This window comes from Denticeps clupeoides, chromosome 16 (assembly GCF_900700375.1).
Source record: "Denticeps clupeoides chromosome 16, fDenClu1.1, whole genome shotgun sequence".
Classification (NCBI taxonomy): domain Eukaryota; kingdom Metazoa; phylum Chordata; class Actinopteri; order Clupeiformes; family Denticipitidae; genus Denticeps; species Denticeps clupeoides.
The window spans coordinates 16,390,045-16,416,313 of record NC_041722.1 but is presented as its reverse complement, the minus strand read 5'-3'; the positions used below and the strand labels follow the sequence as shown (position 1 = coordinate 16,416,313).

Here is a 26,269-nt window from a genome sequence, read left to right as displayed (position 1 = left end):
TAAAGTTTCTTCTTTTTTTTTCTTTTTTTTTTGATTTGGTCACCAAGAGTAGACATCGTAGCAAAATCAGTCCAATTATGGATGACAAAAGCAGTTTTTTAGCTGTAAAAGTGGACAACCTGCTTGCCGTCCCCATGTCCCAATAACAAAAAAAAAAAAAGCATGCAGCAGTCTCTGTGCTGTTTAGTGGCAACCGAAAAAAAAAAAAAAAAAAAAAAATAGAGACAGACGACACAATGTGAGGTATTTAGGTTAATGTTTCCAACGGCCTGATCTGCAAGACCAGAGCTCCACCTAAAGTCATGACACTTTAGTTAAATCAGGAGATGACTTCAAACTTCCAGGTTTCAACAGAAAAAAAGCTCACTGAACCTCGCTTCCACCAAGAGGGAAAACCACATCAAGACCTTACAGACCCTACTGCAGGCTTCATATATACCAATGACTGAAAAAGGCACATTGCAAAAAAATAAAATAAAAAAAACTTAACACGGGCCAAAAAAAAAAAAAAAAAAAAAGATCATAAGTACATTCAGAACACGTACACAAAAAAAATCTCAGCGTTAGGAGACACCCTGCGTCAGTCAGTCATCTGATGGCCAGTTTATTTACTGAATTATGTACATAAAACAGAGAACACCACTGGGATACAGTATGTTTTTTTGATGTAGGCGGGCACCCTCTCGTCAACCTCACGAGTCCCAGGAGGGGTTTAACCAAAACAGTCAGCAGGACAACCTCACTCAAAGGCCAAGCATGTCCAAAAGGCACATTCCTTAGTGGACAGTTGACCTTTGGCTCATCCAGGCTTCTTGTTCAGTGGCCTAAGCCCCCCTGGGGGTCAAAAGGTCTTCCACTACAATACAGTGGTAAGACAATCTTTAAATAATAATTGAGAAAAAGTCCATTACCCTGTTTATAAGCAGCAGCAAGCCAAGTCATTGAGCTTTACATGACTACTTCTTAGCCCAACTCTCCTTTTTCCAACTGGGGGCGGGGCAAGCAAGCACCAAATCACTAATGATCGTAAAATGTGTCAATGGGTAGACAATATAACGTTCGAAAATTTCCTCTACACCTGCTCGAAAGGAATAAAGCAAAACAATTTAAAACCTGGTGCATTCAGTGTTCAACATTAAAGAGCAACTTCTCAATTTATAATATAATTTCAGTGGAAATGCTGTACTGCAACCAGGAAGACGGTACACCCCAGCTAAATAAACTAATCACAAAAAAAAAAAAAAAACGGTTCCTAACGCCCATGCCAAGATGGGTGATTGGTTTGAAAATGCCAGAAGGAAGAGTAGAGAGCAGAATAAGGTGCAAATTGTAATTCAGCGTTCTTGTCATTCAAATTGTTCAGGGTTAAAAGATAGTCCTAAGCACACAGATTTAAAATCGCGACAAAAAGAATCAGTTTTCACGTCTGATCTGACCAATGAGCCTCTTACTTCGGTGGTGGGGTGACTCCCTAGCAACTCCTAAGATGGCAGGAGGCGACTGAGGTGGGGGTTACTGCCAGGCAAGAGTGTGTGTGTGTGCGTGTGTGTGCGTATGTGTGTGAGTGATAGCTGTGGGCAAATTATGAAGGACAGACAGAAGTGAGACCAAATCAAAAGAGAGACTGATTAGTAGCCAGATATGTTTTCTGATATCTGCGGTGACGCATCAGCTTTGTCAATGTCACGGTGTTGACAAGGTTCTGCTGCTTCCCCTGCAGCCCCGGTGGCAGCCGCTGGCGGTGATGTCGTGGTGGCCTCAGAGGAGGGGAGATTGTTTCCCATAGTTCCCTTGGTGAGGGGACGGGGTCTGTATCAACAAGCGGCAGTGCATCACTGCCAGGACTGTGGAGGGAAGTTGTTGACCTCGGCCAGGTCTTGCACAGGGGAGCCTTTGTAAGTGTAGGTCAGCTTGATCCTCATTCGCAGCTGCTGCTGCAGGTCCAGAGATGAGAGAAGCAGAGAAACCGATCAACATTTTAACAGAATTACGGACATAAAATCATTTACAGTATGTAAGGTGGATCATTGGCATAAACAATAAAATGACACGTCCTCTGTATTCAATGTGTTGGCAACCTCGGTATTTCTGAGGCTCTTAATTCCTCACAATGAGAAACAGCAGTACTTTCTGTGCTGTAATAGGCATTGAATAAATAAACCCTAAACATTTAACAGAAGTCAGATATTTCCACAAGCCGAGATAAAAGCTGGTGCCTTCTTGATAAGATTACAGCGTGCCAGGGGAGTGTCGAGTTGTGTCCAACTCTTATCCACTACACTTCCAAGACAAATCAAATTTGGCAGGATGGCAAAATCAAATCCCACCAGTGCCGCCTAAGTTTCCACATGACTATATCGCATGCGTCACATGACCGGCTGCGCCCTCTGCGCCACGCTGGCGAGCTTGTGCCATCCACGGATATTATGTTCAGCTCATGAAAGATAGATGAAATAAAATAACGTCTGACATGCTCCAGCGGAATCACCCGCTATCGGGTCACTCAATCCCGTGACTTACGAATCAAAACCAATTTCAGTGTCCATTTCTTGTCTAAAGCACTTGCTTTACAAGTACTCTATGTTAACATTTGTTTATTCACTTTGCACTTCAGACATGTCTTGACCCGGTCCAGCTTATACTGCTCTAGGCTGTCCTGGATAAAAGCTTCTGAATAAATGTAAAAGAATAAATAAATGTTTGCACCGGCAGATGAATGTCAAGCAGCAGACAAGCTGCCCTACCTTCTGTGGGTTGAGTACTCTGATGACCTGTGTGACGTTTCCCTGGTTCAGCGCTGGGACTACATTACTACTTGGAGAAAGGAGCTGCAGCTGGAATGTCTGTGGGAGAAGAAACAAAGCCATGATGCACCCCATGCTTCACCCCAAATGCCTACTGTTAGTCAAGCAGAAAATATAAAGAGCACAGACAGGCTGCTTAACTAAACTAGTGATGCTGATGCAACTGAAGAAATGACTGGGACAACTACCTTTGGTACTGCAGCCTGGAAAACAAAGTCAGTCATGTCTGCCTCTGTGGAGTTGGAGGCGTGGATGGTGATGACCGCAATATTAGGGTTGGGGTTGGACCTTTCAAACATGAACTCTATTTTCAGGCCGTTCTTGTTGTACGCTGTCATGGGAGGGATTCCTGGGGAGAGGTAATTTGTGTCACTCAACACACAACAAGACTGAAGCAGGGCTGAGAGCAAAAATAAAAAATCCTGAGCCTGAACTTTTTTTCCATGCTCGGGAGGCCAGCATGGGTGTTGGTGCTACGTACGCAACACTCGTTTAACTCATAACTTGTTGGTCCCTGGGCCCAGATATATAAAAAGCTTGAGTATAACCTTGATCATCATTATTGTCTGGCAGGATCCATGGGTATGCCAGACAGTCAGAATTTCTTTTAAAGATGACCAATTTTGCAGAAATAAATGAAAAATATTCAGACATGAGATGAACTAACACAGTATAAGCCTATATTTACAGTATCATCTGTGGGAAGGGAGCCCTGGACCTGTTCAGTAATCCATCTCTGCTTTTAGCTAGTCCCAACCAATGGACATACCACAGGCACAGGAAGAAAGGTCAGACGGTGACAATTATAGTACTCCAAAGTAAACTAGGAATTGATTAGTAGCCATTGACTAAAGGACACTAGCAAACTAAAGTGTATTTTAAAAATTGGCTATTTAATAAATGATAGAATCTAAATAGAAAACCTAAAAATATAGCTCACTTTAGCTTCTCAGATAGATGTTTTTAAAACTCTGGCAAGAGGCTGTGTTTAACAAGATGTGTCACATGCTGCCTCAAGGAGGACAGAGGTGTGATGCTTGGACTGCTGCTTTATGACTGGGATCTAATTTGTGCCGTGACCAAACTTTTTCCCGCTAGTTCCATAGAGCAGCTATCTTGCTCACAAAGTGCAGAAGCCTGCTCATGATTACCGGTTCCAAACCTGATTTTTTTCACACTGACTCCAAAACCAGATCTCCATGGAAATCAAATAATTTTTTTTTCTCAGCCAATGTGCCACCTGAATGCTATCAGCCCTGCAGAAGAGTTGCAACCCACAACTCTCACACAAAAACCGCAGCAGGGTAAAAGTGCAATTTTAAGTCGATATGATGGAGTCAAACAGAAGGTAATCCTACCTGTGCCAATGTCATTAAACAAAGGTTGCGATGACAAGCCATCCAGGAGAAAGGGGGGCTGGGACATGGGGACAGAGGGAACAGAGGCAGGGGCAGGGGGTGGAGCACCTGGGAAAGGACAGAGGTAGACGGAGGTGGTGGAGTAAGTGAAGAAATAAAGCTCAGACCTCCATATTGGGCTTTCAGCTGAATGTTAATAGTACCATTGAGAGAATTCCCTACCAAGTCTGAGATAAGTGATCATGAAAAATACACATTATAATAAAATATAAAAACAACAATGTAATCCAGACACACAGGCCAATAAGATCTGGATGAGAGGGTAGTTGATGAGGATAAGTTAGGAAATAATACAGTGAGGTTGTCCTACCTGTGAGAGAAAGGTCACCAAGCAGGTCCAGCAGCTCTCCCCCAGCTGAGGGTGGCTTTGTGGGCAGAGATGTCTGGATGACTGGCACCACGTCATTGCCACCCAGCAGGTCTAATAAATCATTACCCTGAAGGACGCCAAACACACACAAAGATCAGTGTCCTCTAGGGCTTTGCACAGATTCATGCACTTCTGACCTTGTATGAAGTTTCTCTACACTCTTAATTCACAAGCTGAAATACTAAAAGTACTAAAACAAAAAGAGAGGCTCAAAATTACATTTTACACAAAGATCTAAGCTGGACAACATATCCAAGCACAGCAGGCTGTGGCATTTCAAGACTAATCTTGGAAATGACTGTGGACCAAGGTAATATGTCAGCCAGCAGGGGTCCTCCTTTCATCAGACAAGCAGTGGATTTGAATTCCTCCTGTGGCTTGTATGCCTTAAAATGTTTGATTAAAGTTTTATTAAAAAAGTAATTACAAAACTAATTACAAATGGTATGGTATGGATTTAAACCAGAAGAATGTGATTCATTATCTACATCTCATTCTGAACATGCATACCACAGAAAACGTCACAGTCATGTGAACTTTATTGGTTTGCTAAGGAGGACACTGGGCGGGTGCAGGGGAGTGTTACTACTGGATTGGCACAATCCAGATGGGGTGGGTGTGAGTGTGTGAGGTCGTATTACCTGACTGGGTGGCTGAGTAATAGTGGGCGGATGTTTTGTGTCTAGCACAGTGGAATCAGTCTCTCCATTGGTCTGCACAATCTCTGACGGGCCATTAGTTGCAGTCTTCTCCATGATTGGCATGCGCTCTAATAAAGCAGGCCTGCAATGAGAAGGGAGAGAGTTTAGATTGAGGCAAAAAGGGCAAAAAATGAGAACAGAGAGCTTGACCAACAGTAATAATGTTCGATAGGACACTTTTTTTTTTTTTGTTTTTTTGTTTTTTTTTGTTTGACGTCTCACCTCATGTGATCATATTTCTTGAAAAGTGCATTGTACTCCACAGCTCTCTGCTGCAGCTCCACATCTATGCTACTACCATATATGGATACTACTTTCTTGATACGACTGCAAAGTAAAAAACATAGTATAGTGAAAGTGTAGTGATTGTCACACGTGATACAGAGCAGCACAGCACACAGTGCACACAGTGAAATTTGTCCTCTGCATTTAACCCATCACCTTGAGTGAGCAGTGGGCAGCCATGACAGGAGCCCGGGGAGCAGTGTGTGGGGACTGTGCTTTGCTCAGTGGCACCTCAGTGGTACCTTGGCAGATCGGGATTCGAACCAGCAACCTTCTGATTACAGGGCCGCTTCCTTAACCACTAGGCCACCACTGCCCCTATATATAGTATATATATATAGGGGCATAGTATATGTAGTATAGTATAGCAGTATATTTCACGTTTAAAAATAGAAAGGTAATGAACAGTGTCGCATTAGAGGCATAAAACACTAATTAAAGAAGCAGATTTTAAGAATTAGATTCCTTATCTGGACAATTAATTAACCCCATTGTTTATTTTAAAAGAATGTTCAATAGCTTTATTGGTACATTTACTTACTTGACGCTGCTAAAACGAGTAGACAACTTCATAATAGCGGTCAGTGAATAACCACGTGTAACAGGGGCAGACAAATTGGACACGAGAAGACCTTCCAAAACATCCAAAACCTCATCTTCAGTGACCTGTTTCAAAATGGATCCACACAAATTAGATAATTATGAAAAAAGTGGTGGGATGTGTGACAGATCTGCAAAGAGAGACCGAGAGGGGAAAGGTGGGGACCAGTTTACCTGGATGGGCTCCTCCTCCTCACACTGGCCAGAAACCAGAAGGTCTCCATATTCTCCTATACACCAAGATGCCACCTGCACCAGAGGTTGCTGTGGGAGACCAAAAACATTAAGTACAGGATGCATCAGAAGTCAATCACGAGTTAAGCTGGACTAACTAAACCTGTATCTAAAACCAAACCATGCAGCGCAAACTGCCAACCAGCCCAGTTTTTCCAGCTGTACGGGATAGGAGCCAGACGTGATACCTGAGAGATGTCATCCAGCAGTGCCTTGTAAAGTCTCTGCACAGTGTAGGCATGCATTTCCACACTATTTGTGATGAGCTGAATGAGATTGGGGACGGAGTCATCCCGAACGTAGCTCCCCGCCTATAGGGGAAAAAATAAGCATTATAACCATGCCACTTTCACACAGGCGATGTTCTATATTGGATGTCTAATGAGCTGCTGTCAGGGTTTCTGGTGGTCATCAGTCTTCAGTCGATGGATCACTCAATGCTCTCATCACTCAACAGCTACAAGCTACATAAAAAGGATGACAGATAAAACAGAAAAAGGGCTTTACCGTTGTCAGAACCCGCATAATGGTGTCTATGTGCCACCTCTTGGATGGTGCATACCTGCAAGGTAGAGCAGAGGAAATCTGTTACTGAACGTGAGGATACAGAGCTGTGAAAGAGCTCAGAAAACAAGGGTGTCAACCGTATCCTAAAAAGACTGTAAAAGACGTAAATATGTTTTTAAAAAAGTAGCGGGCTATCGGCTAGACGCTATAAGCGGTTCTCTGCTCTACACAGACTACCCAGGCCTTTACCGTACTGGCCTTTGAACTCAGGCTAAGGAGACAGAACACCTCCAGAATAAAAAAATGTGTCAAGCTCTCATCCCCCACATATCAAATTGCAAAAACTGCCATACTAACTCTGAGTGTGCCCTACATAATACTGCAAATCTTCACTTTTATGATACGCACATGAATAATAAATGTAGCACACACAGAGAGGGTTTGGAGATGTCTTAGAGTAAACTCGACCCTCACCACCAACGTTCAGAGTGCACGACTTCCATGACAGTCAAAAAAAAAAAAAAAAGGTAAGCCTTACTTCTCAGCAGCTAGGAACACACCAGACGCGCAGTCTGCCTTGAATTCTGGGTCACAGGAGTCCAGAAAGTAGAGCAGCTCTTTCATCATACCCCGAATGTTGTTCCCATTGACCAGAGCAAAGCTGAGCTCCATTGCACGCCTTGGAAAAAAAAATGCAACAACAGTAAAGAAAACAAAGATTGGGCCTAAGATTCTGACACAAAAGCAGACGCGGCACCGTTTCACCATTTACCTTTTGATGGACACGTCCAGGTCCTTCAAACAGTCTACAATGGTGCTCCGATGCCGCTGCACAGCATTGTGGTCCGTCTGCACAGTCTTCAGCAGGGACGTCAAAGCCACATACCTGGGCATGAAAGGATATGGTACAGTAAACTAATCTTGAGAAGCCTAGAATTAGACAAGGGTGGTTTAGTTGAGATCACTGAATTGCTAACCTGATGTTTTTGTCATTGTTGAGTAGAAAACGCCCAAGAATATTAATGGCCAACACCTGACAATGGAAAATGTGTTTTAATTACACATTTTACAATTCCATACAACAAAGCCTTTTTTTTTTTTTTTAAATGCACGGAAATATTTTTCTAACCTCAACTTACCCTTAAACCACTTTCTGATTTTATGTCCATTATGGTGAGAACGGTTTCATAAAGGATTGCATTGCCTACGTTTTTGCTTGTTTCTGTGTTGGTCGCGACCTAAAAAGAAAAGATAAAATCACCATTAATTGAACATACTGATGGACGTGGTTTGAAAGCATGTACTAAAGTCACACCTGTGCAAGAATGTCATTCATAGCCTCACTGGAGTCATCATCACTCCTTCCCAGAATTCTCAGTAGCCTCAATATCCGGACCTGTAAAGGAAGATTTAAACTTCATTTTGTGCACCCTGTAAAATCACGAGAAGGAAAAAGCATGACAAGATATATACGAATAAAATAGGGTTTCATATAGTGAATATACACTGCTCAAAAAAATAAAGTAACACTTAAAACAACAAAATGAAGCTCCAAGTCAATCATACTTGAAATCAAACAGTCCACTTAGGAAGCAATACTGATTGACAATTCCACATGCTGTTAGTAAGACATTCCCAATAAAGGTGTGGTCCTGCAGGTGGTGATCACAGACCACTTCAGTTCCTATGCTTTCTGGCTGATGTTTTGGTGGGCTGGTGGTGCTTTCACATTAGTGGTACATGAGACTTAATATTCAACCCACACAAATGGCTCAGGTAGTGCATCTTGCTGCAGCAACCCAGCAGCAGGACCGCTACCTCCGCCTTTGTGCAAGAAGGAACAGTAGGAGCACATGCCCTCTGTGCTCTTCACAGATGAAAGCAGAGCATGAGCAGATGTCAGATGTGACAGACTGGAGACTCTGAGGAGAATGTTCTGCTGCAACATCCTCTGCCTGCAACCTCGTCCAGCATGACCAGTTTGGTAGTGGGTCATTAAGGGTGTGGAGTGGCATTTCCCTAGACCTGAATCCAATTTGGCCCATCTGGGACATCATGTCTCATTCCATCCACCAACGCCACATTGCACCACAGACTGTCCAGGAGTTGGCAGATGCTGTAGTCCAGGTCTGAGAAGAGATCTTTCAGGAGACCACCTGCTACCTCATCAGGAGCATTCCAAGGCATTGTAGGGAGGTCATACAGGCACACGGAGGCCACACACACTACTGAGCCTCATTTTGACTTGTTTTAAGAACATTACATAAAATTAGGAACAGCCTCTAGTGTGTTTTTTCACACTGACTCCAAAACCACATCTCCATGGAAATCAAATAAATTTCATTTCAATCAATGTCTTAATTTTGTGTCCCAAAAGTTTTTTTTTTTTGATCAGTGTATATAATACAGTTGAAGAACATACGCAGCATGTTAATTAATCTGGGATCATTTCCCATATTAAAGTTAGGAATTTAAATAGCTGCCGAGCTGTCACAAAGAGAAGGCCCTTCTGACTAGTTATCAAGTTCCTCCCATTTCAATGGTCTACAGGTTAAAAATCAAAACATAAAAGTGTGCAAGGATGCTTGATTTAGTCTAGAGCTTTCACTGTTCACAAGACTTGAGTGTGTCACCAACCGGCTGTTGACTTGAGGGTTAGTAACAGTATGGCTTGAATGCCTTGTGAACAGCCTATAAACAATCAATGAGGCAACTGAAAATATGACACACATTTTCCACAAAGTTGTAAAAGAAGCACCTCAGTCATCTTAAAATGCATATATTGACATTAAATCATGTGCTGTGCTAGCAAAAAGATCTTGAATGAACAAGGACTTCAGATGGGATGCAGCAATTTTTAAAAACAGACCTGCAGGAAGGGGTCGCTGATGCCAGAAACGTCATGCTCGGGCGAGTAACCGGACATGATGAGGTTCTTCAGGATCCTCACCAGCTGCGGAACAAGCTAGAACATAAGGAATGAGACAAGTCCACAGACGAATCAGAAACAGGTCAAAAGAAACCCAAACTCATCCAGAATCTTAACCAAAGACCAACAACATTTAAAAACACAGAGACAGTGGCTGAAAGTGTTGATAAATGTTTATCCAAAAGAAATAAACATTTATAGTGTTCACAGTACCGAGATTGTGTCTTAAATGGTGCATTATCTTTCATTTGGTTAATAAGCTTATTTATGGTAAAACAGATCAGACTGTTGAACATCTGTCATTTGCAAGAAACAGTAGAAGCCCCAGAGCTCATCTGCTTCATTAGCAGTAATTAAACCTTTCTATACAATTAAATTACCTTAACCTGTTCGGGTTGCAATAATGCTGATCAGTATTCCAACGCCTAAGCTGATTGACCAAATTTTAAGAACCATGTGATCAAATTAATGCATTTTCTAATTATCTAATATATAAAAAAAAAATCCAGACACACAGATGAAAAAAAAAAAAAACTACTTTGACCATTTTGAAGTTAATTTTTGTTGTTGAGAGCATGCAACCAGCTAATAAACCAGAATGTCCTCTTACCTTCTCATTCTAACACAATGCAGGAATTGTAACAGACAAATGACAGAAAAAATATGAGGTAGATGTTAGGGGGAAACTGGAAAGAGAGTCACTTTCAGAGCGTTTAAAATAATGTTACGATCATGAACATGAGGGGTGGGTGTGCTGACACTGCAGTTCAGGCTGAGGATAGGCAGGTATCAAAGAAGAAAGAGAAAGGGAGCAAGCAGAGGGGAAAGGGAGAAATAACCGACATATACACTTCAGGCAAAAAAAAAGAAAAAAGAAAAAAAAAAAAAAGAACCGAAAACCTAATTAAACCAAACGGTTTTAATTTAACATAAATGCATTAAATATATAACTAAATTAAACCTAAGGCATTTGTATTTTAATAACAACTTGGCATATGGTTACTGCAGAATGAAAAAACGCAATCAATACCTTTCTGAAGTGTGACAGCATGTCTGGACTCCTCTCACACATTTCAGTGAGCAGAACCACAGATGTGTGTAGGACACCTGTAGAACACACAGTCATTTACATACTGCACTTAAAGCATAAGTCAATATATACAGAAAATAATCTGACATGCGCATTTATCTGGTCTGTGAGGCAACTGAAAATAAAATTCATTTCTTCCATTAATTCTCCTTTCACATTTATTGCATTGAAAATGATCAGATGTGTGGTGTGGTGCAGATGATGAAATAAATGTCATATAGAAATGAAATGCATATTTGGAGAAACTGGAGCAACAGAGGAACAGGGGAACCAACAGCTCACAAAGCTGGATCAACGTGACGCACATTTGCAACCTACGTTCGCTTCTAAGACCCGTGAGAGACATTTATAGCGCTTAAAAGATGGCATTAAAATCTCACACGCTCCACATTTTGGTAAACAAACAAACATAACATCAGTAACACAGATTTCCATTGTCCACAACATGGCAGAGAAATATGCTGCAGACAAATGCAAATTAACATGCAAAACTGTTGGGCAAAACTTTACATTTCCTTCCTGTACACAGGCAACACGCAAGAGCTGATTACTGGATGAGGAATGGGGAAGCCGGGCTCGTGCCACTGTGGAGGTTAAGAGTCGCTGGTATGTACATTCTAGTACCAAGCTGCTACTCCTTGCATACCCTGACACTTCAAATTCCAACTTACGCCATGGTTCTTTTTTGTGGTTAGCTCAATGACTGATTACCATATCATATATAAAAAAATACAATATTAATATATTAGTATTAATATATATAAAATCCTATCATTTTAAAATAATCTAGGTCATGATCAAGATTCCAGTAGTATTGGTGGTGATGCTTGATAATGTGGTGCACATAATGAAATGTGTCCTCTGTATTTAACCCCTCACCCTCATGAGCAGCCATAAAAGGTGCTCGGGTAGCAATGCGTGTGGACGATTTGGCTCTTTGGAACAGAGGAATTATAACCCTTCGGTTACAAGTCCGCATCCTTACCCGCTAGGCCACCACAGCGCATATCCCACCAATTTTAAGGGCTATATACAAAATACAAGGACCAGAACTACTGTCAGTGGGTAACGCGTCCAATGATCTAGCTTCAGGAATTACATCCCTCTTTACCCCATGCCTTGTTCCACATCTCACCATGGTTCTTCTCGCTTAGCAGGTTTTTCGTTGCAGGGAGGAACATCTCCATGAGCTCTGGGACCTTCCTGATGACGTGGACCGCACACAGAGCTGCCTGTGGAAATGTTAAAAAATAATTTCTCCAGTGACTACCACTGTGCTTAAAGTAAATAACAGCATGCATGATGAGCAGGTCTGTCCTGGGCAGGGGTACGTAGAGAGGCCAAATATTTTCCTAAAGTTACTCCAAAATAATAATACTGAAGTACAAATAAAAAGTAGTCAAGAAAGATACTAAAGTAGCTAGTGATAAAACTACTCAAGTAGAGAATAACTGTTTAATTGTAATTTGGTTTTATTCATTTATTTTATTTTTAGAAACAATGTATTCAGACAGAAAAAAATTCAGACAGTTTCCTATTAATAATAATAATAATAATAATAATAATCATCATTATTTAAGTACAATTAAAATTATTAATAGAATAAATCTTAGCGTATAAACTATATTATATATGGTAATTATGTGTGTTAGCCTTGGTATATTAAATAAAACAGCTAAACGATAATGCTTATTCCCTCCTCTACAGAAAATGTCTATTTCAACCTTCCGATTACGGGGCCATTTCCTTAATCGCTAGGCCACCACTGCCCCACTACTTTGGCTTATGGTACCATTTAACAAAATGTTAACAAGCGCTAATAGGGTCGACATGAAAGACAGGGATTCTGTATTCTTTGTAACCTTTGGTTTTAGCGCAGGAGACAATGGCATCTGCCATTTTCCATATGTCTGCTGTGTGATCAGTTTGTGTGCGGTAATTTTACATTTACAGCATTTATAAGACGCCCTTATCCAGAGCGACTTACAATCAGTAGTTACAGGGACAGTCCCGCTGGAGCAACTTAATGTAAAGTGTCTTGCTCAGGGACACAATGGTAGTAAGTGGGGTTTGAACCCGGGTCTCATAGTTACCCACTAGGCTACAACCACCTGGTAATGTGACTGCACGGGTACACATGACTGGTGAAACGATGTTTCTATGTCTGAATGGTAAAATATGAGATCTACCAGCAGCATCTGTCTGGCAAAAGTAAAGCATATAAATGGTTTAAAATGAGTAAGCAGTCAAGTGTTGCCCAATGTAGCAAATTCACAAATGTAATCAAGTATAAATAGTTCAGTTGTAAACCTCCCATAAAGTACATCATTATCAAACGGTTACTAGTAAGTAGGTAGTGTGACTAGTAAGTAAATGTAACATGTTACTAGCCATCTCTGAACCTGTGTGATGCAGCTTAGTACAACAGAATACCAGTAGAATAACACAGGAAACAGATCAGTACCTTTTTCCTCAGGTAGGAGTTTGATGTTTTGAGGAGCTTTTCCACTTCTCCTGCCAGGTCGCGACACATCTCTGATGAACCCATGCAACCTAAAGTGCACAGGGCCAAGCCCTGGACATACTGTGTGCTGTGGTTCAGATCACTGGAGAATAATAAAAATGGTGAAAAATTATAGATGCATTTAAAACAAGACTATTCATTTTCAGCTGGGTGGGAACCAAAAAAAAAAACAAACAAACAATATAACTAGGCCACCCCCGGTAGCTTCACATGTTCCACACTCAACACTTACTTCTTGATACAGTTTGTCATTAGTAAATGGACATCCTGCCTCTCGTCCAACAGCAGCATGGCTCCCAAATAACCTATCCTCTTATCAGTGAACTTCTGGGATGCAATCAACTTCAGGCACTCCAGCTACAGGAGGAAATTAAGAGCAAAATAAATAAATAAATAAAATAAAAATGCGTTTAATAAGTAAATCAGTTCTAAGTATGTGATGTAATGACAAGTGCTTTGAATGATCTCAACATAAGAATATTTCACATAATCCCACCTGCCCAAAGTGTGCTGGATACCCCAGCATATGCATATAGAGCAGCTTGGCCACATTTCTACAGCGGTAAGTGTTGTCCTCTTCTCTGAAGGAGGAGCGGATGGCGGCGCACTCTTTCTGGATCATCTCTCGCTCCTCCGCCTGGGTTCGAGCCGTCCGGATTGTCCGGATCAGCTCCCGCAGTCTGATCGGAGCTGGCATCCTCTGGAGAGCACAGGAATGCAGTGGAGCTTTAGTACCTACTATTGTTATTATAATGAATGAGCAGAAATTGTAGGAGGTTTAAGGGCAGTGGGTACCATCGGTGTTTATCTATTTACCTAAATGAAGATTAAATGGGTTCCACAACAAATAGTGAAAAAAAAACGATATACACTATATGTAAAAATCCTGTTTATTAGTATTAAGAAAATTGTGTTTTATTCATATATTTGAGCAGTGAGCATTATAATGGTGTGTTTCTCTGAAGATATGCTACACTTTACAGCTCTTAACTGCAAACAGTGGATTTGTTACTCAAGAGTGTAAACAGCCTTGAAAGAGGGCAAGTGGTTAGTAATATCATGGTTAGTAATACCTGTTTCCACAATTATTAAATAACATCATAATGTCACACAAGGTACCAGAAAATCAGCGAAGTGAAAACTGCAACAGATTCAAGACTAAAGTAAAGTGTGATTTGGATTTTTTCCCCTTTTTTTTATATATATATATATATATATATATATATAAAAGGGGAAAAAAATCCAATATATATATATATATATATCCAATCCTATATATATATATATATATATATATATATATATATATATATATATATATATATATATATATATATATATATATATATATATATATATATATATATATATATATATATATATATATATATATATATATATATATATATATATATATAAAAAGGAAAAAAAAAATCCAAATCACACTTTACTTTAGTCTTGAATCTGTTGCAGTTTTCACTTCGCTGATTTTCTGGTATCTTGTGTGACATATATATATATATATAAAGAAGGAAAAAAAAAAAAAAGGGGGGGGGGGGGGGACTCTAACATCACCATACCGGTGGCGTAGCAAAACTAGTTAAAATGTGCGAGTTGAATGTGAAATTCCATTCTCTCTCTAGAGCATTCAGAGACGACTAAGGTTTCAGGCTGCTCGAAACTGATTAAAAATTAAGAGGAAAACATGCATGCCGGCAAGATTAAATTCTCACCTATTTACACACTGACGGGCGGGAGTGGGGATGTCAGCACAAGCCCACTTCCACAGCGCGACCTATCCTCCACCATGCTAACCAGACTGCTGAAACGTTAGCTACTCAACAATCGATGCAGCCAAAGAACACGGTGTCTTTTTTATGTAATTGTTTAAAAGTTAACGCTCTAGACAGTGATTTTTCGGTTTTGTCTAATGCAAGGAACGTCCAAAGTCCAGCCCCTGCTCCACTCATGACCCAAGCTCTCTTTTTCTCTTTTGTCTGTATTAGGCCAAAAGGTTACTTTACACAGCAATCCCAGACTTTCTCTCTGGGCGAGTAACAAGAACGGCACAACGTGTAACACAGAAGAGCATTGGCAGAACATGGCGCAACAGCAGGTACGAGGGTGGTAGTAGCTACTACCATTGTGTCCCTGAGCAAGACACTTAACCCTGAGTGTCTCCAGGAAGGGACTGTCCCTGTAACTACTGATTGTAAGTCGCTCTGGATAAGGGCGTCTGGTAAATGCTGTAAATGTAAATGTAGGTACAGCCAGAGATGGCTCCAGACCTCGCTGTGTCCCCAGTAGATTGGTGGGGAAAGAGTCAATGTCAAAAGAACGTACTAAAGTCGCAAATATTTGCACAGTTCACCATGGACCCGCAACTGAAGACACCTAGGTTGCCATGATAAAACAATGTGTGCGCAAGTGCAGTACCCCCTACCACCACTTTCAGCAGCTTCTTGACAGACCAAGAGGATTTTTTTGGTCTGAAAGAATTATATAATCAGACCTGTTGGACTTTAGAGTTGCCAAATCACTGCTAAGCATCAAACGCTCTCTCTTTTATTGGGAAGTTGGAAAAAAAACGACAACGCTCTCATCCCTCCAGCACGTCACAGATTTGGCAGCAACTGAACAATTGACATGGCAACGCCACATTAGAGGATATCGCCAGTAGGGGTGTTGAAATTAATCATATAATCAATACATCTTGATGCAGACTTGGACGATATTGCATCGCTGCGGTGTAGAACATAATCGATTCTATCATAATGACGTTGCTTGGTGATTTTCTGGCGGCAGTTTAAAAATTCGGGTTAAAAAGTAGTGCCGGTAGTGACTGTAGCTGCTACAGGGTACACAAAGTTTGACACTGCGGTGCGGCACCTGGTTTCCTTAGTCTGGCACCACAGTCATTTTGTTGACCTTTGACCGCTTTGTGTGACCAATAGAATCCAAGCGAGTGAGTGCTCTTTCTGCCACTTCAAAAACACACACACGAAGCAGGAATGGAGGAAAAGCTGGTCTTTCTATGAGTGTCCAGATATCTACAACTTGACATTATAGTCTCACTGGGAGTTTAGAAAAAACATGCTGATTTTTGATATTTGAGTGACAGCTCCATTCCGCAGAACTAGGGGCTCTTGTGGCATCTGTAGCCTCATATTTTGGCTTACTTGTCAAATATGAATACTTTGTGTGTTGATAAATCATATGAGGCACTCTGAAAAGAGCCGAACTTCCAATCACAACTCTGAACCCCATCACAGCAAGATGCGAAGGCACGGAGGTAACAGCCATTTGCGGTCATATGTGGAATGAGATTTGTGCACACAATTAACCAATTTTAAGTATTGAAAGAATACGCTGATTATGATGTGATCCATATGTGATGGGTAATAGCTGATGCACCTCTGTGTGTCCTTGAAGCCCATGTATCTCGCAGTGACAGAGTTCCGGGAACGGAGCAGTCACTCAAATACCTGCTGGCCAGGGCAATGAGACGAAACCCCTTATTCCATACTTTTCTGCCGTTTGTGGCGTCAGGGGAGCGCGGACTGAACACAGATCAATTTCCTTGCTCATCGTAGCAAATCAAAGCATCCACACAGCTGTACGAGACCTTAACTCTTGTAATTGAAAACACTGCAAGACTTAGTAAAAAATGTATGGGCTGCATCGTGAGGCATCGATATCGCGGCATTGATAATCGGAATGGAATCGTGAGACCAGTGAAGGGTCATACCTCTAATCGCCAGAGAACACAGAGTCATTCAGCTTGAGCAGTGCATAAATGTAACTATGATTTCTATATTCTTATTGAACAAATGTCAACAAACCAGTATGTAACTGCACATGAAAAAATAAATCAAACCTTGCACAGAATTCATTTATATGAGAGGAAACTTGGTGACTAATGAAACAAGCTTCAACATAATAGCATTACCAAAATCCACACAAAATCATATAAGAGACTACAACCTTGCTGTTTGCAGGCACTGCTTGAATGAAGACTGGCATTATGCAGATCTGACCGAGAAAGTCACACGCTATAATACTCTTCCCAAAGTTGGTGCTCAGGTGGAGCAGAATTGGCAACCATGCCAATGACATGCACCCAATTTGCATTTATGGAAAAAAAAAAAAAAAAAAAAAACTAAGCGCAGTTGTAGAGAATTTAAAGTACTCCACAAACGGAGTCTTGCTTCACTTCCAGGGAAGTTTCTGGAATCTCTTTCTGGATTCCCCATGTGAACAGGGAGCTGAAGAGACCTGATCATAACTGGGAGAGGGGGCAGACACATACATAGAAAAACAATATTATATATTTGCATGCTTACTGCACCAATGTGTGCAATGTTTGGGTGAAGAACGTGTGAAGAGTTGACTCAAGAAATAAATCAGCCTATAAAATCGAAATCATTTTTGCAAAGCGTAACTATGATGTCTATATTCTTATTGAACAAATGTAAAAAAAAAAAAAACAGTAAGTGCGTGTGAAAAATAAAACCAGACCTTGCAAGAGTAAAACATAAGCAGGGCCGGCATGAGAATTTAAGCCCCTTTGAATAAGTGATATTTGAGATATATTGCGCCCGACTTTTCCTTTTTCCACCCCTGCTGTTTGGATGGGATGAAAGAAGTCATCGCAAAACACCATAAAATATGATGACATTATGAGTCACACAATGACGAGCACAAGTCGCACATGGCAGGAGTGTTCTTGGCACTGGCCTGTTTTACACAGGAACGGGGACACGCACACACTTGACTTTGAGCAGGCCATGTCCTGGTCCCACCCTACTGAGGCTCTCTAACGCAGATGGTTGGATGGCCTTCGCCAAACGATGTGCAGAAAATGAATAAATATATGAAACGCATGAGTGGGATGCAGAAGATCATGGGAAGATCAGGAGTGCCCGGGACCTCTGCTTTGTTTACTGCACTGAAGAGCCAGCTGAAAGAAGTGTGTGTTAATCTCGGCTGCCAAATCGAATGAACCATCTCTCTTTCACCCACAGACAAGGCAAGCAAACACACACACACACACACAGACAAAAACGAGTTATTAGACGTGTCTCCTCGGTGAAGAGTGAAGAGAGCTTCACAGCTCCCCCTCCCAGAAGGAAGCTGCGCTTTTATCTGTTAACGAAGCTTCCACAGCGTGAGATACTCCATCCATTTTGGAATAGGGAAAAGCGGACCAAACGCTGTTCCCCCAGATTATTACTTATTATGTTATTCAAAAGAATGGCTGTGACATTCATGTGGCTCACTGGCTATTTCAGAATAGTTTCTTTCCAGGTTACCCAGATTCAAATGAATCGCAATTAAAGTAAATTTAGCCATGAGAACTGGAATTATACAACAGGCCACAGCAACCTGCTTTTATAAAGTTTGAAAGAGGGTCTAATGAAATGATGCTCAGCGAGATAAAAAGCAACTTCCTGTTGGAAATGACAAGTCAAAAAAGGCTAGTCTTCAATAAAAGCCTATTCATGGTTGCTATGACGAATACAACTAGGAATTTAACCAGCTACCTTTAATGAAAAACAACGTACACTGGCACAATTTAATGTTCTGCCACTGGAACGGGAATTACAAAGAACTAAACCATCATGTAGGGTGTACTTCCTGAATACTGAAAAGTATCACAGATTGTTTAAATCTGAAACAGTGCTTTCTCTGATAAAATGTACACAAGGTCTGTGTTTCCCGAGGGACCAAAACGGTCAATTTCATCTGGCAATTTGGTAAATCTTAGAAATTAAATAGATTTTAAGAAAAGCAAACATTTTAATAGAAAACAGAACTTTCTAATAAATTCCAAGGCAGCTACAGGGACCAACTTGTTTTTTTGTTTTTTATTTGTAATTGCCAAAAAAGTACTAAGTTCACGGTTCTAAGAACTTGACAAACAAAAGACTTAAAACGTATACCAAGAAGAGAAATTCAACATCTAAACTAGCAAATACTGTCAACATCATGCATGAAGATAGTAAAGAGAAAAAAAGTCAAGACTTACTCATTTCCAGTAAAAGCAGTGCTGCATGTCACTGCATGGTATAACCAACTCAAGATATGTGAAATGCTGATTCGCCACTGAACACAGAAATAAGGAGCGCACACACACACACACACACACACACACACACACACACACACACACACTCCTCTCAAATGCAACCAGACTAAGGAGCGGCCTATGCAATCGCAGTGTTTACAGCGCTCCAATATGGCAATCCAGAAATCCCAGAAACCTGAACATATGAACACACAACAGATATGTACGTGATCCATTTTTCCATCACATCATGGAGGTTGAGTGTCAGGCAGCGGGTGTGTCCTGGTTGATACAGGAGGGAGAGAAGCCCTTGTTATATCTAATTAGCCTCCCACAGTGAAGGCACAAATCTCACTGGAGCTTACCACCGTAAAACATGGCTCACTGGTGGCACTTGTTCTCACAAGAAGGGTCACCAGCATGGTCACTAGCGGCACAGCCAAGGTGGCATTAATGAGGCACACGCAAGTGGCTCAGCGGGAATGACATTTAGAAGGGGGTACGAGGTGCGTCAAATGTTTCATGAATAAATATAGCTCTTTTGTACAATTCCTTTCACTTGACTGCTTAAATGGAGGCTGCTGGTGCTCCGCTGAAGACCTCGCCTGCTCTGACTTTTCAAACGTACCTCACAGCAAGACCACGGCTCGCAAAAGAGAGGCGAGAGATGATGTCGAATAAATGAAGCTGCACTGAGGTCAGAGACTGTACTCTAAAGGGAGATGTCGGGTTGGGTCGTGTGCCAGAGCTGCGAGGAGAAAACGGCATCCCAGCGGCTGCTCTCTGCATTTTTCTCCCTTCGGGATGCCGTTTTCTGGTGCAAAAACCGATATGGCCGCCCCTGATCAAAGGGGAAAGAGGGAGGGTCACTGAGTCCACATTCCTCAAGACTCCAGCCGGAGACTGGCTTTTCCAGGTCCCCTTTAATGTGACCGGTGCTCCTGAAGGAGTGATAAATGAGAAACTCTAAATCTCAATGAGCACACTTAGACCCAAATTATTGACAGAGGTTATTTTATGCATAAAAGCTTAATCCTCCCAATTCTGTGTAAGCTTTTTAAACAGAGAAAGCAGGCTAAATAAAATGAACAGAAAACAAAGCTTTTAACTTTCATCTCCTGGGAGAAGCGTTACATCTCACTTTATTATGATTATTTGGACTAAAATAATCTAGGGTTATATCACAGCAAGTGTAGGTAACCATGCACTGGAGACCTGCTACACCCCTGACTTGGACCAGAAACATTCACAAGGTAAACTCTACAACATAAACACGCAGAAAAAATTAAGTGTAAAGTTTCAAAAGCCTTGTCATTTGTACAAATTACATTTAGTGATGTACACATTGGCCGCTCCATGTTCAAGTAAAAAGAGGAATTAGAAACAAAGAAGCATATTGTACACAGTCTGTGTTCCTACAAACAGCAACGGTCATAGCAGAACACTCAGAGGCAACAAAAATGTGTTCTTCAATCAAATATGACATTTTCAGTTTTATCCAGCAAAAAGAATCCACCGGAAACGGCAAGCTCTGTAAAAGCATGACTGCATGATGAATGAGCGGCTGCCAAGTGCAACTTTCTCAAGCCATGCTGGCATCGACCTTGGAGACACACACTCCAGATGGACCAGACAATCCGAAAGCATCTTTCAATTCCCAGCCCCACTGGGCTGAGCGTAATGAACGGGCAGGGAGTGAACAAAGGTGCGGAGGGACCTGCACTCAGCAAATGGTCGTGAGGCGACGCCCAGAGGAACTCTCACCAAGGTCAAGCTTGCAAGGCCCCACATCAGCTCGCATGATAAAAGCGGCAGTGTTCCGCTCTGTGACCCCGCCATGGACCTCTGGCTCCCAGGCATTCAGCAGGTTAGTAAAGCCCATGTCAACAAAGCAGTTACCCTGACACGCCTTCATAGGGCAGCAGGAAGTCGGAAAAAGATTTACACTCGCAAACGTGTATAGGGCCCTATGGCTTGAAATGCTTATTGCATATTCTTTTCCACATCCACTCCATAATCACGGTTTTAGGTGAATAAGTATCCTTGCAATGGAAAACATAGAATTCAGAAGAATTAAGCTTGAGTGAATTCATTTGAAAAAATGAATTTAGGATTAAAATAAAACTGATTTCATAGTCATAGAGCAGGTTTGTTTGATTATGCCTACCTCGGCACTTAGCAGAAGGGAACAGGAAAAAGAGAGGGGTACCTCACACAGGGCACTCGCCATAATTACCAGCCGGCCACAAACTGACAGGTGAAGTGAAGAACATGGATTAATACTGTTAATGTAGCGCCTGTCAAGGGGTGGATATATTAGGCAGTAAGGGAACAGTCGGCAAGTTGTGATGTCAGACCACTTGGGCGTCAAAAACTAAACAATAAAAAATAGCAACGCAAGGAAGGGCAACTACTGAACTGCCCACTGAGTGTGTCAGATGAAGACGAGCCCACAAATCTGTTATTGAAAACCTCCATGATGGAGACACATTGCCGGGCAAATCTGCTGTATATGGGGGGGGGAGTTTAGTTGGGTTCTGAATTACTGCCTTCAGAGTGAAATCGCAAAACATGACAGACCGATTTTAGCATCTTGTATTTCAGCTGTTTTTACATTTTCAGTAAATTGAAGAATATCGCAATATGAACAGTTTCACAATATATTATGATATAATTGTATCATGATACGTATCGTGGGATCCTTGGTAATATGTGAGCATAAGTCTGGGCAATTATGCGATCTCGATCAATGATCACGGAAATATTTGACTTGATCTCTGATCAGATTTGAGCAGACATGGCTGACAAAGTGCTGGAATACTACAGCAACGTGACATGGTCCACTGCAGAAAGCTGTCAAAAAGCAAAAATGCTGGGAAACCCAGTTGAGGAGGGCAGATAATGTCATGGTGTAATATGTTGAAGGCACCCTAATAGGAATATATATTTTTTTTGCTTTTATATGGTCTAAGTGGTATCTTAATACAGTATCTGAAGCCTCTTTCTGAAATTCAGCCTTGTTTAAATTCAGAATTACAGCCACATTGATCCAGTCCCACAATGAGATTTAACCAGGACGCGCCGTTTCGGTGTCTGTAGCTTTAAATGCTAATGAGGAGGAGAGAGGCGGGACGAGGAGGAGAGCAGCCTATAGAAGTTGAGCGGGCATTCTCAGAAATTACATCAACACCATTCACCACCCACCAAATTTTTGGCGCTGACAGGACGTCATGTCTGCGTTTTTCCAGAAAAAAAAAAATTATCCACTGGTTCTTCTTACATGACTGAACTTTTGTCCTCTTTTTAACATCCAATCTCCGAGCAACTGCAATGATTCGCAACTTGGGAAGCCATGACGGTCGGTGGAGATAATGTTACAGGGGAGGGGTGGACAATTCTCTGACCAGTAAAAGTATGAGGAAGGGGAGGTAACCTTTCCCTGTATGACGACACAAGAGGAACAAATCCAGATCCCTTCTCTGAACGGTGAAACAGAATGACCAAAGATCCCTTTACACCTATCACCATTTCTAGCCACTGCAGGACCATAGACAGGCTAGGGGAACTCATATTAATGTTAAATCATCTCAAAAGAGAAATCTTTTGTTTGGTTTCAGTCTGGCAATATCCGAAAAGATTCAGATAAAAATCTATCAATAAATCTAATCATTCAAAATGGGAAAGTATACTGAGATCCATTGTTTTGCCATATCACTCATCCCTATGTCACAGCATCAGAACTGGACCAGGGAGCAAAGAAAGAAGGTGTGCTGGTCTGATTAATAGCAGGTTGCATGTACGCCATTAACCAGCAGGATGTACTATGAGAAGAAAGCATGCTGGCAGACTCCGTGCAATATTCTGGTTCAGTGTTCTGTCTTCATGTGAATGTTACCTAGGTCTCAGTTCACTGAGTCATGGTAACAGTTTTCCCTAAAGGCAGTGGATTCTTTCAAGATATTTACTTGACAGATACACTGCCCATATCTCAGTCTAATTGAGTATCTGTGGGACGCGTTGGAGCTGTTGTTGCTCTTAAAAGTAGTTTAGATCATATATATAAAAACTGCCATTGCAGCTTGTAACTACATAACCTTTCCCACGTAGCCATTGCTGCACAAAAAAAAAAAAAAAAACTCTCTCAGTCCATGGCTCAAATTCAAAAACTAAATTAAGAGAGAAAATGCAAAGACACAAGACTGTGAGACAAGACGTGCAGATGATCAGAGGGACTTCAAAGTGATGTGCTGTTTATGATATTGATCAGCAGTCACTGTTGGCTTTCAACTCATCCTGGCTGTGGGAGCCAGCTTTCTCCAGAGGCTCCGCAAAGGAATACAAGCAGACAGCCCGGCCTAGCAACCATGAGGCAACAGAAAACACATCCACCATGAAAGCAGGAGGCAAACATCCAATTAGCAACGCTACAGTTTTTAAATGGGCGCCGGCCAAGCTCACAGCCAACGAACCCCTTTCTGCTCCTGTCAGCACTAAATAAGATTTTGCATGCACTCTTAAAATTATATTTGTCACATATTTCCATAAAGATGGATTCATACATATATACGTGAGTGTGAGTGAGGCTCAGCAAGCATGCTTTGTGCAACACCCCACAGAAACTCAAGTCATCCCAGTCAGCAAACACGTGACCATTGCTCCTACTCTCGACAGGCACACACCTCAACACACCCACCCATTCATACAACTCATCAGTCACCAGACAAATAAGCTTTCTACAGACCAAAAGCAGACGAAACCAACTTTAAAAAAAAAAAAAAACTAACACAGCACTGAATGCTTCCTAAACCTTTGTAAAACGCATGTTCTGTTTTATCGAAGGAAAACATCCCTTCCTCTCCTGAAAGGGAATGATGAAGCAGTGGGAAATCTGGCCCTGGCCGGCTGCTGGATTTACTTCTGGTTTGTTAACGGAAGGCTCCGTCCACAGTTCTGCATCTATTATGCAGTGCCACACTAACTGGAAGCTCGAAGGACCCTTGAATTCTTGGAATAGTTAACCTGAACGATAAAGAACCCACAGTGTCGAGTAAAAGAACCATTGGAAGCTTACACACCACTTGATTAGTGAAGATGTGCCGAAAAACGTGAACTAGGCACCCCTCTTTCGCATAACTCCGCCCGCTTCTGTGCAGACGGCGACCATAAACTATTTAAACAGCCATCTGAACTGACCATTATCTGCCGATCAGCTGACACCCCGCTCCAGGGACCTCGCTCCGAACTAGTTACCAGCAGCAGCAGCAGCAGCCGGGACGGCCCCCTGTTCTGCGTTAACCGGAGCAAGGTTGACGTAAAAGGGGGACAAGTTGCGCCAACAACTCCGGCGGATGACGAAGTACGAGCAGCTAGCGGCTAAGTTAGCCGGACCGCTAGCAGCGTACTTCTCGCTGATTGGGGTCAGGGCGGGCGGGGAGAAGAACGCCTAGCCGACAATCCATCGCAGTCACAGGCCACTGCAGTCTCCGGTCTGCGTCCGCGTCTGGACACCTCAACACCCTTCAGTCATTCTCGAGGGGTGGACTAGCATTAGCAGTCAGCTAACGGGCCAGGGTGCTATTCTGTCCTCAAGGCTCTTTGGCGTTAGCGTTTCACATGACGCGCGACAGCGGCTGCTCGTCGGCCTGCCCGCTTGAACAGTGCGTCGCGCGTCGCTGGGCGTCCGAACTCGTCTCGCAAACCGCGGACGTGCGGCTACCAAGCGGCTGTTAGCTCGGTGGCTAAGCCGTTAGCACCTCCGCGCACGGCCACTTCCTCTGCAGCACCGCCGGACGCAACTACTTGCGCGGACGAACGAGGAAGTCCAGCGCCGAAAGCCCGCACGCCCGTGCCCGCGTCTGACGACAGCGCTCTTCGGTTCGCGATAACGCGCGCCGCGAAAAGCCGAGTCGCACTCACCAGCCGTAACGACGCCAGACAGCCACTGGAATCTTTTCTACGTGCGACGGAGGGAGGAACGGACCAGACATCCAAAATGGCGGCTTACCCAAACCTCAGCACTTCTACTGCAGGCGGAAGGGTACAGCGCGGAGCGGCGGCGCGGACGCGCAGATCTGTCAATACCGGCCGGCGCCTCGCGGCGCCGTGCAGGCGTCGCCACATGACGTACATATCAGCGAAAAGCCGAAGCGGCCGCGTTTACGCGAATGCGTCGCGTTCCTTGTGCGGGGACGAGCGAGCGAGTAGCGTTAAGTTTCCTGGATATATATTTTTTTATATATAAAACACATTTTTCACCAGGAACGCCTATTCGTGTGCAATCGACGAGGCGGACGATTTGTGCCAACAAGTGACTATTAAACGACAGCTCTCAGGGACCGCGGCAAAGTTTGTGCGAGTGGCCGGGTGGGTCTTTACGACAACGTGTGCGCCACGGCACACTTTTCGGGGCCAAGCACGATTCGACGTTTCGCTGGCTACGTGTCGTTTCGGCGGAGGACACTCACCGTCACCCTCGCAGTGCTGCGGTTTGCGCCTCACTTCGTGGCAGTGGGTGATGACGTCACCCCCCCGCGTTTGCAGACGCGGCAACGCCGGTTGCACGTCGCCCCCTTCAGGGGCGTGAGCGCCATTACTACTGGATGCTCTCTCCGGTTTCTTGGCTGCGTTATGTAAGGAATACCGGCCTCCTCTTCTCCTCTTCTTCCCACAGGAACATTTTGCGAGTTTTTAGTGTAAAAAAGGCTAATGGATTTATTGATTAGTGCTCAAAAATCATTTGC

At 42.6% G+C, this 26,269-nt stretch overlaps 1 protein-coding gene across 5 annotated transcripts; it reads right to left on the bottom strand.

Annotated features, from left to right (window-relative positions):
• Nucleotides 1-580: 580 nt before the first annotated feature.
• On the bottom strand, nucleotides 581-25,549 carry ap1g1 (adaptor related protein complex 1 subunit gamma 1). Of its 5 annotated transcripts, none has more exons than XM_028957223.1 (24): nucleotides 25,446-25,549; nucleotides 13,959-14,162; nucleotides 13,695-13,819; nucleotides 13,403-13,544; nucleotides 12,074-12,170; nucleotides 10,879-10,955; nucleotides 10,459-10,467; nucleotides 9,789-9,884; nucleotides 8,235-8,315; nucleotides 8,059-8,157; nucleotides 7,897-7,952; nucleotides 7,692-7,805; nucleotides 7,458-7,598; nucleotides 6,920-6,974; nucleotides 6,601-6,723; nucleotides 6,353-6,442; nucleotides 6,120-6,244; nucleotides 5,516-5,620; nucleotides 5,234-5,375; nucleotides 4,533-4,659; nucleotides 4,163-4,270; nucleotides 2,993-3,153; nucleotides 2,745-2,843; nucleotides 581-1,934 (listed from the first exon to the last, which is right to left on the bottom strand). In XM_028957223.1, the coding sequence occupies exons 2-24, from the start codon at nucleotides 14,157-14,159 to the stop codon at nucleotides 1,833-1,835; spliced, it is 2,475 nt and encodes an 824-aa protein (XP_028813056.1). In that variant the 5' UTR covers nucleotides 14,160-14,162; nucleotides 25,446-25,549; the 3' UTR covers nucleotides 581-1,832. The 5 variants fall into 5 exon arrangements, with proteins under 5 accessions (XP_028813056.1, XP_028813057.1, XP_028813058.1 ...); XM_028957224.1 differs by lacking the exon at nucleotides 25,446-25,549 and adding an exon at nucleotides 22,734-23,022; XM_028957225.1 differs by lacking the exon at nucleotides 25,446-25,549 and adding an exon at nucleotides 15,196-15,663.
• Nucleotides 25,550-26,269: the final 720 nt, after the last annotated feature.

Bases quoted from the DNA above. Each gene is read 5' to 3' on its own strand.
- ap1g1 (XM_028957223.1), bottom strand. From the start codon at position 14,159: ATGCCAGCTCCGATCAGACTGCGGGAGCTGATCCGGACAATCCGGACG. The intron at 7,953-8,058 runs GTAAGTTGAGGT...TTCCATTGTCAG, and splicing joins AATCAGAAAGTGGTTTAAGG to GTGTTGGCCATTAATATTCT. The intron at 5,376-5,515 runs GTGAGACGTCAA...TTCTCATTGCAG, and splicing joins AAGAAATATGATCACATGAG to GCCTGCTTTATTAGAGCGCA.